Source organism: Rousettus aegyptiacus, unplaced genomic scaffold (assembly GCF_014176215.1).
Source record: "Rousettus aegyptiacus isolate mRouAeg1 unplaced genomic scaffold, mRouAeg1.p scaffold_m13_p_4, whole genome shotgun sequence".
In the NCBI taxonomy this organism is placed as follows: domain Eukaryota; kingdom Metazoa; phylum Chordata; class Mammalia; order Chiroptera; family Pteropodidae; genus Rousettus; species Rousettus aegyptiacus.
In genome coordinates this window covers 93,367,155-93,381,279 of record NW_023416307.1, presented here as the reverse complement: position 1 = coordinate 93,381,279, position 14,125 = coordinate 93,367,155, and the positions used below count along the sequence as shown (strand labels likewise).

The window sequence follows — 14,125 nt, the reverse complement described above, 5'->3', positions numbered from 1 at the left end:
ATTCCATATTGAAAAGTTCCCAGTTAGCTTAGGGAGTTCATACAAAGTGAAATTAAAAAATTTAACTAGACCATATCCCTATTCATTAGTAATATGCTAGACACTAATTACCAAAGATAGAAGATTAAATAAAACACAGTTCCTGGAGAATTCTGGGAAGATGGCAGTGGTATCAGCTGCAGTCTTTTGATCTCTCTAAATCCCTACATAAAACTGTAGAACACTGAGATAAGAAAACCAAACACTCACATATGCATTTACAACAAAACCAGGGGTACATTTTCTCACAAAATTACAAATTACAAATGAGTAGAGATAAACTACCGATAACACAAGTGTCCATGAAGGAGGAAAAAGAAAACAATAGGATAGCATCTGAGGAACCCAAAAATAGGAAAACTCTTAAATAGCCAATAATATTTCCCAGAAAGTGTAGTTGGGCCAATTTGATAGCTATCTTTAAAACTAGAGTTGAGGCAGGGAGTGGGAGGAATCACCTCCTCTAATAAGAATAAGTGAAAGGCCACTGTAAGAAGGACTGAAGGGGCAAAAGCAGTCAAAAGACATTTTGAGAGCTCTCAAAATGGATCCACTAGGGCTCTGTTCCATGTCAGGACCGTACACTCAGGAGAAACTGCCTGGAGTAGAATTACAACTGAGCTGGGTAGAGACATCAGTGATGAAATAAAGACTAGGTTCAGATCAGCAGGGGAGAGAAACAGGGCAGGAAAGCATAGAATCCAACCCACCATGCTTACCACAAAATAGAAACAACCGAAGAGGGATCCCTGTGAAGTTGTAAAACTAATTTCACATAAAAAAGAGCAAAAAAGAATAAAGTAAATTCCATACAGAGTTTATTATAAGAAAAAAAGGGAGATAAGGAGTAGCATAACATGCCTAGACAATTAAAGCATGCCAGAAAAACATGCCCATAAATAGATATAAACTGTAACATGCTATACTAGGACAATTTTTAGAAAACATTAAGAAAATGATATAGGATGTGAAAGAACACAAATCAGAGTTAGAAAATAAAAACTCTATAAATGATTTTAAATGAAGAAAAAAGTAATTTCAGAAATAAATAGAAAGTTAAAAGGAATACAAACCAAAAAAAAAAGGAAGGGAGGTAATTCCTTAAGAGAAATAACAGGTAAAAAGAAAGAAAATACGTAATCGAAAAGAAATAAAGATAAAAAGGATTTAAGAAAAAGTTACAAATATTGAAAATAGGCAAAGAATATTGAACATCCAGAAAATAGGGGTCTCTAAAGAAGAAAAGCAAAGTAAAGAAATAGAACAAGTATTAATTCGAAAGGACTTTCCTGAAATTTAACACATTTAGCACATTAGGAAGTACAAATAGAGAGAGCACACCATATACCCGGGAGTATCAACCTAGAACAACAAACATCAGAAAAATTTTAGTGAAATTAATGAACTTTAAAGAAAAATTCCTTTGGACCTCTAGAAAACACCTAACAATTTATAAGGGAAAATTATTTTATTATTTTATTTATTTATTTATTTATTTGTTATTACATTCCATCCCTTGGTGACCTGGATCCTAGCCTCATCTCTGTCAAACTTCCATTCAATAGAGACTACATGCCCTCCATCCCAGAGACGCAATAGTCAGAATACTGGAGGTCCCTTACATGTATCAGTTTGTGAAATGCCTACGTTTTTGCACACAGTTACCTCCATGGAATTGTCTTTCCTTCCCTCCTTCCTATTGTAAATGCGTAGACCTAAGGTAATTCATCTGGTTGCTTTTGAAGTGGTGGCTGGGAGTGCTGCACTGGCTGAAAAGAAACACAAAAGAAGTTTCTGTGGTAATAAAAGTACTTATATCGAGTGGAGTGGTAATTTTTGTTACATATTTTAAAATTTATTTTTAATTATAATTGATATACAATATTATATTAGTTTCAGGTGTACAATATAGTGATTCAACAGTTATGTCTTTATTATTATTATTCCTCTATCCCTCTTCCCTCTAGCAGCCATCAGCTTGTTCTCTGTATCTATGAGTTTGTTTCTGTTTGTTTTGTTTGTTCATTTGTTTTGTTTTTTGAATTTCACATAAGTAAAATAATACAATATTTGTCTTTGTCTACATGACTTATTGTACTTAATGTAATATTCTCTAGTTCCATCCATGTTGTTGCAAACTGGTTTTGCTGTTGGTGGGGGTGGGGGTGTTGAGTTGTATGAGTTCTTTACATATTTTGGATATTTGTCCCTTATTAGATATGTGATGTACTAATATTTTCTCCTATTCAGCAGGTTGCCTTTCCATTTTGTTGTTGGTTTTCCTTGCTATATAGAAGATTTTTAGTACGATATAGTCCCACTTATTTACTTTTGCTTTGGTTGCTCTTGTTTTTGATGTCGGATTTAAAAAATCATCACTAAGACCTATGCCAAGGAACTTACTGCCTATGTTTTCTTCTAGGAGCTGTTCTATGGTTTCAGGTCTTACATTTAAGTCTTTAATCCGTTTTGAGTTAATTTTTGTGTACCGTGTAAGATAGTGGTCAAGTTTCATTTTTTTTGCATGTGGCTGTCCAGTTTTCCTCACACCATCTATTGAAGAGACTGCTCTTTCCCCAAAGATTGCCTCCTTTGTTATGAATTAATTAATCATATATGCAGGAGTTTATTTCTGAGTTTTCTATTTTTGTCCATTGACCTATGTGTCTGTTTTTATGTCAATACCATACTGTTTTAATTATTATAATTTTATAATATAGTTGCAACCAAGCAATATGATGCTCCAGCTGTGTTTCTTCTTTCTCAAGATTGTTCTGGCTATTCTAGGTTTTCTGTAGTTTCATAAAAATTTTAGGATTATTTGTTCTATTTCTTTTAAAAATGCCTTTGGAATTTTGATAGAGATTGCATTAAATCTGTAAATTGCTTTGTGTAGTATGAACATTTTACCAATATTGATTCTTCTAATCCCTTAACACAGAATAGGTTTCCATCTATTTCCGCCTTTGTCTATTTCTTTCATTAATGTCTTATAGTTTTCAATATACAGGTCTTTCACCTTATTGGCTAAATTCAAAATGAGGTATTTTATTCTTTTTGATGCAATTGTAAATGGGATTGTTTTCTTAATTTCTCTTCCTGATGGTTTATCAGTTGTGCATAAAAATACGATAGATTTTTGTGTAATCATTTGTATTCTGCAACTTTACCGAATTTATTTATTCAAAAATTTTTGATGGAGTCTTTGGGGTTTCCTATATATAATATCATGCTATCTGCAAATAGTTTTACTTCTTTCTTTTCCTTTCTTTACTATGTTGAGATATGTTACCTCTATGCCCACTTTATTGAGAGTTTTTATCAGAAATGGATGTTAAATTTTGTCAAATGCTTTTTCTACATTTATTGAGGTGATTATATGATTTTTATCCTTCATTTTGTTAATGTCATGTATCATATCGCCTGTTTTATGAATGTTCAATCATCCTTGCATTCCTGGAATTAATTCCAGTTGATTATAGTGTATGATTCTTTTAAGGTATTTTTCAATTCCGTTTGCTAGTATTTTGTTGAGGATTTTTTCATCTATGTTCATCAGGGATTTTGACCTATAATTATATTTTCTTGAGGCACCCTTGTCTGGTTTTGTTGTCAGGTTAAATGTGGCCTCATAAAATAAGTTGGGAAGAGTTCTCTAAATTCATTTAGATTTATTATTTTATAATGATATTTAAACAAAGAATCAGCCATCTTCAGAGGATGATAACCAATCATCTGGAAAACTGGTAAATAGATGCAATAAGTCAAGCATTTTTCTTGACCTTCCTATATTGACTATTTCACTGAATATCCCAAAAGGGTAAGTGAAAACTGTCTCTTTATAAAAAGTATTCTACCTAATATAATAGTAATAAAAGATAAGATTAAAATTTCACTACTTGCAATCCCCAGTAAGTAAATATATATGGGTATTACACACATCAGTGGCTGTCAAGATCACACAAAGAGAGACAAGACATGCTGTGCCTTCTGTAGTCTTACCAAAGGAATAGAATACAACCTGATTCTAATGTAATCTCTGAGTACAGCTGGCAATTTGCAGGAAATACCAAAGGGAGAGGAATATGCTGGGCTGCACATGAGTTTGCAATCAGCAAAATTCAGACTTCGGGAACCTCCACAGGTTTTTTAGCAGATAAATTGTAAAAAAAATTAAAAGCATGAAGGAAGAATCTATAAAGCAAAAGACATAACATATTTTTTAATTGGCAAGACCGAATTATAGTGTGTAGCATAAATATTTGAGTGATGAAACTATAATATAAACTCAAAGAAGTGATAGGTATAAAAATTAGGATAGTAGTTCTTTGTGGGAAGCGGGGGAGTTTTGATTAGAATGAGATGCCCAGAAGAGTCTTTAGGAGTAGGCAATAAAGTTCTATTCCCTGGCTTGGGTGGTTTTGTTATTTTATAATGATCATTAAGCTATATTGGATTTGTTAGGTTTAATGTGTCCTTGTTTAATTTTATAATAGAAATATTTTTTAAATAATAATAAAATTCTTGCCCTCAGGGAGCTGGGAGTCTAAAGAAGGAAATGGAGATATAAATAATTAGCTTAAGATCATGTGATAAATCCTATCAGGAAGGTATGTACATATTCTGTGGAACCACCATGGAGATGAAGCAGTCCAGCATGGCACATCCAGGAAGCCCACTAGAATGAAGAAAAATGTTAATTTAGCATTGATTAAAGAGCCATTCACCAATAGACATGAGTTAACAGAGCTCAGAGATCAGACTGATAAGGGGTAGCAATTACTCCTTGCTGGCTAATACTGGGCTGTTCTGCTCACCCATTAGGATATTTATGCTGACATTTGCTGCTTTCTTTCTGCCCCAGAAGTAGTCTAGGACAATTTTCTTTAATGTAATAAAGGTTAAGATTGTCAATTAAAGAAATACATATTCATCTGTGTGTGTGAATAGAGAGTTTCTGCCTATTCCTGTTTTTAAACTAGAACTTCCTGGGTAGCCTAGAAAAGGTACTATCTTCTTTGCTTTTTCTTGGAATAGAGTGGCTGCTGCAAAAAGAGGAACCCATTCCTATGTTCTTTACAAGTGCCTGGTGTAGAATTAGAAGTCCCTCAATCCATAGAGAACAGAGGAATAAAACAGCTTAAAGAAGAAGGCTTTTTGTTGGACTCCTAAAGTTTTCATCTGACCAGAACCCTAAACCCTCAGTATGGCTCATTGCATACTTACACAAGATGGCAAGATGGTGAAAGTCAAATGTCAAATTACAGAATCTGACATATCCAAAGGAAAAAGGGAGAATGCACTCAATTTTTAGGTCACGTTTCCTGAGAAACAAAGCAGAAGTGGTGTTATTTGTATATTGGAATCAAAAAGTGATGGAGTATGTATAATTTGGGGTTCTGTGCTAGCTTCTGTTCATGGATGCTACATAAATGACAGTGCGACTCAGCAAGTCAAGAGCAAGAGGGACCTGGGTTTGGAGGGCAAGGTTGGCTTTCACTCCGGGATGCATCTATCTTTCCCCACCCACCTAGCATTGATCCTTGACCATCTCAGGTGGCAAGCTGGCACTGAAAGCAAAAAGCACTCAGAAATAGAGTAGGTTAGAAGAGAATTGAAAAGCCATCTGTTTATACATTTCTTGATCTGTAAAATGGGACTCTAATACTCACCTACAGTTGCAAATAGAAAATAAGACATGGAAATGGTTTATAAATGAAAGACTAGGGAATATAGCCATGAAAACGCTGTATAAAGATAAATGTGCTTTCCTTCTTTACACAGCTGTGCACTGACAAATATTTTATCCTGATAACAAGATCATTTATCAAGCCTATACATAACAAAAACATGCAAATGCTCCAAATAGACAATGTCTTCCTTAGCAAGCCAAACCATGGTGCTTCCTTAATCCACCTTCAGGTGTATCACCATCAAGCCCTCATCTGTTGTACCATGTATCTAACTCATCCCCCAGACAAAATGCATCTATTGGCAGAGACGATTATATAGGTCTGGGTCCTGGGCCAAATGGGCTTCTCTTACACATATCCTCACATTAAAAGTTTCAATGGATACAAGAGACCATTTTCTTTGTCTTCCTATTTAAGATTCCAATCTCATACAAAGGGAAATGTCCTGGAAAGATACCAGTGTGTATTATACCTGCCTGATCATCAGTCACTTAGGGCACTTATTAAAAAAACACAATCCCAGGCTACCTCTCAGACCTGCTGAATCAGCATCTCCAAGAAAGGACTTGGAAATATAAATTGTTAACAAATGCCCAAGATGATCTTCATGAGACAAGTTTAGAGGAAACCAAGATAGAATGTAGCTCTTCATGGCTCTCAAAACAAAGACCTTTAAAGAGGGTCAAAGAGTTGGTATGTTAACCTGCTCAGGCTACCATAACAAAATACCATAGACTGGGTGGTTTAAAAAAGAGAAATTTATTTTCTCACAGTTCCGCAGGCTGTAAGTCTGAGATCAAGGTGCCCATATGGTTGAGTTTTGGTGAGAACACTTTCAGTGTTGCAAACAGTTGCCATTTCATTGTGTACTCACACAACCTCTTTGTGGACTTGTAGAGAGAGAGAGAGTAAACAAACTTTCTGATGTCTCCTATTATTAGGACACTAATCCCATCGTGAGGGCCCATCCTCATGTAGCAATCTAATCCTAATTACCTTCCAAAGTTGCCATCTCCAAATACCATTATGGGGGTTAGGACTTTAACATACGAATTTTGGGAGGATGCAAACATTTAGTCCATAAAAGGGGCAATGAGATTTAGCCCACTCAAAGGGGCAGATGTTCATTTGTGGAACTGACCTTTGCTTGCGGTTTTTATATCTCACCAATATCCATAGGACCATAGGCATCAGTTTAGGCAACTTACAATAGACAAAACATGAGGATTTAAAATTTTTAAATAATCGAAACATCTAGTCAAGATGGGAAATGCTATGTTCACCTCTTCACATGATCACATCAAAATTACAATGACAGAACAACTATCATTGAGAACCACCTGAAGACTAGCTAACCAGAAGTCTTATAACCAAGAATATAAAGAAGAAACCATGTCAAGACTGGTAGGAGTGGCAGAGACGCTGAAAGAGATGGTCCCACACCCACGTGTGGCAGTTACAAATCAGGGGGTATATCTCAGCTGTGGAGGTCCCCCTGAGGAGTGAGGGGCCCAACACCCACATCACGCTCCCTAGCCCACGGTTCTAGTAAGGAGAATAAAAGTCCCTTCTGACTGTGAAAACCAGCAGAGATTATGGATGAGTGAGACAAAGGGTTCCTAGAGTCCCAGGCACTCTAGGAGGCCATACACAGACTTCCTCACTGACAGACTCACTCACTCTGAGCTCCAGAGCTGGGGCACCAGCTTAAAAGGTGCCAGAGATATACAGGGAAGTGCTAAAACTTCTGGCTTTAGGACAAAGGTTGGAGGGGCAGCTTTCTCCCAGACAGAAGTACAAGCGGAAGTTATTGTTCCTTTGTTGAGCCCTCCCTTCACTCTGGCTGCACATGTAGGTGAGCACCTACTAACTAGCCTGTGAATCCCAGGCACACCAATTCCTAGAGTGCCATTCTCTGATCTCTACCCTCGGTATCATTTCCAACCATTATATGAAAAATGATGAAACCCCAGTTTCTCCAGAAAGTATTGCTTAGAAAATAAAATTTTAATATAAATTAAATAGCATTTAAATATCATGAAAGAGTTTAAAATCACTCCTACATATTATTTCAGTTAATATTCACAGCAATACTTGAGGCTCAGAGGGGTAAATAACTAGATCATAGGCCATGCAGTCACCAAAGTGGCAGAGCTAGCAGTTATGCCCAGGCCTTCTAAATCGAAAATCCCAGTGCCTGTCTAGAGGGTAATAAATGGTACCCTATTTGATCCAGGCCTCCCATTCACAGAAAGCTGCAAATTTTGTTGTTAGGTGTTAGCTGCAACAATGTTATACACAAAGATACTTCATCAGGATTATATATATATATATATATATATATATATATATATATATATATATATAATTTACATATATAATATAATATATATTCATTACACAAGTCTAAATTTTGGGGGGGGGGGGGGTTTGTAGCATTATTTTGGCATTTTGATTTTTCCGTGTACTAGAACCTCAAACAGTGGAAGTTGCCCAGTCCTCTCTTAGCACCTTGACAAATCTCCTTTTTGTTTTGTTTTGTTTTATTGTGTTTTGTTTTGTTTTGTTTTCCTACATGACATCTCTAAAAGTGTTGCTTACTTCCTGTCATTTTTCCGTCTGGAAATAACAATAGCTGGATTTTCCTTGTTTTACACTCCAATTGTACATTTACTTTATTCTCTTCTCACCTCCCTTGCTGACCAAGGCACACCATAAACCCTAATAAGACCAGGTGTCCTCACTTGCCCCTGTCTGTGAGGGTCTGCAGTTTGCCAGCAGGAATGAGGTCTGTGAACTTTTCTCTCTAGAGAACCAGGTGGTCAGATGCATCATTCTGCCCTGAAAAATTAATTTCTGCCAGGGATGATATGGGTGAATTCAAATAGCAAAGGGAGCCTTTGGATTATTTAAAATTATTCTATTTGTAGGCTTCGATTCTTTCATCCATAAAAGGAAGAAAATAACACTCCATAATAAAAATTAATGGAAGATCATCAGGGGCTTTCCAGCATTGTAAATACAAAATGTTACAGAGAATGCCAGGCTCTGAACTTTAACATCTTCCCTGGTCCTTAACTGAACACAACAGCTGCCCATCTGAAAGTAGTCATCAAGTTTTCCATTTGCAGTTTGAATTACAGACCCTCGTAAGCATCTTTTTAGTCATTCTCTTTGCATCATAACTAGGCTGTGTTCATAAGCATGACCTGCTTTGTCACCACTTTGGTGGCAAATGATCTGAAGTCAGAGGCAACCAGATCCCCAACCCCCATGAGCTGCATCCTCCTTCTGTCCCCTTGCACTCATAGATCACAGTAACGACAGAGTAGCATTATCCAGCTATGGATGGACTCCAGCAGATCCATCTCCAAGATCTTCTTGCATCCTGAGTGCCTGGGGGTGACTAAGGATCTTCACAAGCCAACCACTGTTAACTGCTTTCCGTTTTTTACCTTTCCCTATTTATTGAAGCTTTTCAGGAAATTGATGAAGTGAAATATTCTCCAGTAGAGGAAATAATACAAAGCTTAAAAGTTGTTTCTGATGGAATGTTAAGATGATTCGACTATTTTTCTTTGAGCAATAATAATAATAATAATAATAATAATAATAATAATGATAAGGTAACCTGAGGCAGCCCCTGGGATTTCATTATTGCTAGATTGGAGGGAAGCATAATGGCTTTAGATGAACAGGTTTTTCTTTTAACTTGTTACAGTACTTTGGGATGAAGAGATGGGAAAGACAGGTACTAGACAATAGAATAAACCTGGTGCTAGCTTATTTACATAATTTCATATAGACATATGTTCATAAACGAAGTATGAAGTGACTATGTTGAATATCGAAAATCAGTATTTTGGAAAACAATCTATGTTCACTACCCAGCTCTTAAATGACTGAACAGTTTATGAAATACGCCTTGCTTCTTTGTGGAAATTACTGGTCTTTAAGCTGTGTGCAGTTTTAAGAAAACACAATCTTTTATGCTATTGTTTAAGATAATTCTTAAGAACTCATTCTCTAGGTAGATGAGATTTTTGAGTGAGAATGGGGAAGAGAAGAGAAACATTTTACACTTCTCACTGATGTTGGCTAGTCCATTAGCCATTTCTTCATGATCAAATGCTAGTGGGAGGACTGGAAAAGTATGTGAAGCAAAGATTATAAACAGCAATTTTTGGAGGGCAAATTGCCTCCTAAATGAGGGAGTGGGGAATTTAAATGTGAACGTAATGGTCTCTTTCGCTGCATGCAAACGTTTGTGCTGTGTGAGAAACTAAATCCTAACTCTCTTTTGGCAAGTATTCCTTAGCAGGCCTCACAGATATCTGAAACCAATTTTAACCCACTCTGGTCCTCCGCTGACCACAACATTACCTGAATGGTGTGGTCCAATTTCCAGACTGCTCACCAGTCCTCAGGCCTATGGGGTGAGTAAATGTCTCAAGCTGGGAAAGGAGTGGTAAATATTGATGAGCCCAGGAACCTCAAGGCTATTCCTTCCTGGCTTGAAAAGGAAACATTTTAAAAATTCATTGCACCACAAAGCTTTTCTCTTCTTTTTTCAGTTTTTGGTGATGTGTGTTCATTCTTCTTTTTAAAAATTGCATTTTTAAAATGCAATTTTTATTGTTACCAATATTTTTAACCATAAAATGAATTTAGAAAATGTAAAAGAAGTAATGTGTCCTCACAAACTTCTGTATTTAGAGATTTCAAACATTGGGCTTGTGCTTTATAGCTCAAGACAGTGAAATAAAAAAAGAATGCTGAGAACCAATTAGAATCATTAGCAGCAAATTTGAGTGGCAGGGATTGTAAAAGAACAAATCTTGGAGTTTGGGACACCCTTCCAGGTTGTCCAGCTGGCCCCCTTACATAAACAGAAAAAAAGCATCACTGACATATTTATAGCACAACAGCCTGAGGCAGTGGTTCTCAAAGCCCGGTTCCTGGACCAGCAGCCTCAGCATCACTTGGTAACTCATTAGAAGTGCAAAGTATCAAGTACCACCTCAGACACTCTGAGTTTGAGGCCCAGCATCTGTGTTCTAAGAAGCCCTCCAAGTGATTCCTGTATAAGCTAACATTGGAAACCACTGACCTGAGGTCATCTGGCCAGGGCTATTCTACAAGTAATTTTGCATGGCCTTCCCAAAGCCAATGGAAGAAGGATGAGATCTTAATTGTTTCTTTCCTTCAAGGGAACCTCTGAGGAAAATATTGACCAGAGCTAGTTAGTCTCTCCCATTATCTATTAGTCACTTCCAACCATTTTCAGTCTTGTGACATTCATCCCAAGAAATATGTTGTGAGGACATACTTTTTACTTTTTTAAATATAATAGAAATTGTGTTTTGAGAATTTTGTGATAGTCTAAAACCAGCATTACAGTGTTACAAAACCAACATTGAGAATCATTCCATACTCTGAGGTCACAGGATTCTGCTGTCTCCTGAATCCTCTCAACTCCATTAGGTACTAATGCAAGAAACTCATTGAGTTTCATTTTAACTCCCTTAACTCAAGGAAGTACTCAATTATAAATCACTCTCTACTGACTCTTATCTTAGTTTCTAGAGACCTCTTATGGTTGTGTTATGGTGTCAACGCCAACTCAGAGAAATGCTTCCCATACCCACGGTGATAGAAAAGGCAGTATCTGCTATAGCAGAAACTTCAGCCAAGGCAAGACAGGGAAGTTTAAAAAAGGAAAATGAACACCCTATTTTTTTTATACTGTAGAGCTGCTACTGTTTCCTGCCTTCATCATGAAGTGACACACCTATCACCTTTTCTCCCCCAAATCCAGGAACAGCTAAAGGAGGATGATGTGGAATGCATTGTAAATCAAGATGAACTGGCCATGAATTACCAAGAGCCAGCCGCCTCACCCTGCGGTTTTCCAGCAAGGCTGGGTCTGGACAAGAAAGCTTCAACCCAGACTCCAAACAAGGAAAATATTTACGAGGGGGACCTCGGCCTAGGAGGCTATGAACTCAAGCTTGAGCAAACTCCAGCTCAATCCCAGCTGAATTAATGGGCATGAACAGTACAGATGTAATCACAAGTAATGCATGGCTCACTGAGGAATACGAGCCAAGATGACGAAGCAGTACAGAGGAGAGGTAGAAAATGTATTAAGAGCATAAATTAGAGACAACCAAAACCTTGTCCTATGTAAGCTCTGGTGCCCAAAGAAATGAGAATTTATTATTGTCCTTCTATATTATGCAGCTGAATTTAAGTTTCGATGGCAGCCATTTTTATTAATAAACTTGTCAGGGCTGGGAAAGGTGGAAATGGGAGGGAGTCACGAGTCAAGCTGCTGTAAGAATGAAACACATGCCCCCATTCTGTAGGTTGTTTCTTCTCCCTATGCAGCAGTTTAAGCCCTTCACTTAGATTTTGAGTTTTATTATCATCATTAGGCAGAATTTAAAAATAAGAAAAAGTTTCCGAGCATAAACATATTGTTCCAGTTATTTAGCAAGTGATCAGTTTTATATTTTTAGGACCTAGACTCCCATTTATACTCAATGATTCCAGGACTATTTGCAGAGCCCAGATAAATGCTCAATACCACTGCTGATAGCCTCCCAGAACCCATGTCACATGGGGATCACTGTTGTCATTGGTATCCTTTTCAAGCTGCTTCTGTTGAATAAAGGGGTTGGTTATAGTTGATTGTACCCTGCACTAAATACAGTTCTTCTTTCCAACTTGGTAGAACCCCTTTCAAGGAAAAGCTGATTTCTTTTCCCCATACCATGTTTCACCTGAAAAATGAGCCTTCCTGTCCTTGCTTGCATTCGAATTACTTCTTGGGTCCCCTCAGTATGCTGGGTAATGAAATTCCACAGCGCAGTTTGCTTTGTACATGGCAGGAGACAGTGAAGAAGCCTTGACCTATCTTCTGATTTTGACACTCACAGCTGATTAGCAGCACAGGAGCAAAACTTAGAGAAGCAGAGCTAATGACGTGGACTATACCGAGGAGTCAGGAGACAGCATCAGGACTCCCCCCATAAAACCTGGCTCATGATCCATGGCAGAGTGATCAGCACAATAGCTTTTAATCCAGCTGCATGACCTGTGCCTTTAAGCTATAAAAATACCTCAATCCTAGTTTTTCTTGAAATACAGATGTCAATATTAAACTCAAAAAAAGAAGGCTCCAGATGCCTAGGCTATTATGAGTCTGCTTCAAAGAAGTAGGGCATGACATCTTCCTTACGCCCAGAGTTTGGAAGTAATATATGCTTTGCTGACCAGTTGTTAGGCCTTAAACATTAACCATAGTGGTGTCAGGCACACTTCTATATGCACATCAATTTTCTTACTTTCCAAAAAGTAGAATTCAGGGGCATGAACTGCTTTATACTCGGCTAAGTATAATCTGGTCATTCCAGGTAAATATGGCAAATGGTGCAGCATGAAGCTTTCTAATTTGACTTAATCCTAATAAAATTTTGTTATAAAATATGATTATATCCACCGATATTTTATTTAAGGCATTTTCTCTGTCTGTGTTAATTGGAAGTTCTAAGCCATTGTGCTTAAAATGATAGGTGAAGCAGGCACTGAAAGATAACGTAAGGGAGACACAAGGGTCCTCTGATGCGAGGAAGAGCCCATAGAGACTGTCAGGCCACGTCATCCTTCAGGGATGACAGTGTAAAGAACAATGTTGGGCTGGGAGGATATGCCACACAAGGGAAAGCGAAATCAAGCAGCCTCCTCCTCTCACACTGCAGGCAACCAGAAGTCATGAGGAGCCTTGAAAATAAGAGGAGGAGATAATAGAAGAGAAAGAAAAGAAAGGCAGAAGATAAAGATTTATCTTATTTCTGCCTTTATCATGTGAAAAGGAGAGAAGAGAGTTTGGTATTTTGTGTCTTTCTTTTTGTGTAGAGAAAGACACACCAGGGAAAGAGAAGATCCCAGGAGTGAAGAAGAGGGAGAAAAATATGACATACCAGATGGAAATGAGATGGGTAGAAAGGGGAAGGTACACAGCCTAAATTCATCACTGACTTGATAAAAGGACATAGAAAAAAATAGCCTCCTGCTCCACAGGCAAATACCTTTTTCTGGTTAGGAAAAACATCTCTCTCCAGCTAAATATTATGAACTGTTGTAAATAAGGAGAATGAAAGGCTATGTAATCTGGGTTGGATCATCTATTCTAGCTGACTCCAGGTAGGTACCCTACTGTGAATTTGAGGAAATTGTGCCCTGCCCAATCTGTAAAATGTGTTCTAGTTTCAAGAGGTGATTACCAGTCTCCTCTCTGAATCAGCCCAAAATCCAAACAGAGGCTAGTGTCCCAGTTAATAATTCATAAAACCAAATTTTCTTTATGCTCCTCTTGCGAAGGATAATAA

The 14,125-nt window shown here is 37.4% G+C and overlaps 1 protein-coding gene across 1 annotated transcript in view; it reads left to right on the top strand.

Moving 5' to 3' along the window:
* Positions 1 to 13,223, top strand: part of SLC9A9 (solute carrier family 9 member A9) — a 507,404-nt gene extending 494,181 nt beyond the window's left edge. Inside the window, exons 15-16 of the mRNA XM_016165975.2 lie at positions 10,063 to 10,168; positions 11,551 to 13,223. Coding sequence (XP_016021461.2) covers positions 10,063 to 10,168; positions 11,551 to 11,778 — 334 coding nt within the window. The 3' untranslated portion in view covers positions 11,779 to 13,223. The remainder of the gene's footprint in view (positions 1 to 10,062; positions 10,169 to 11,550) is intronic.
* The last annotated feature ends 902 nt before the right edge of the window (positions 13,224 to 14,125 follow it).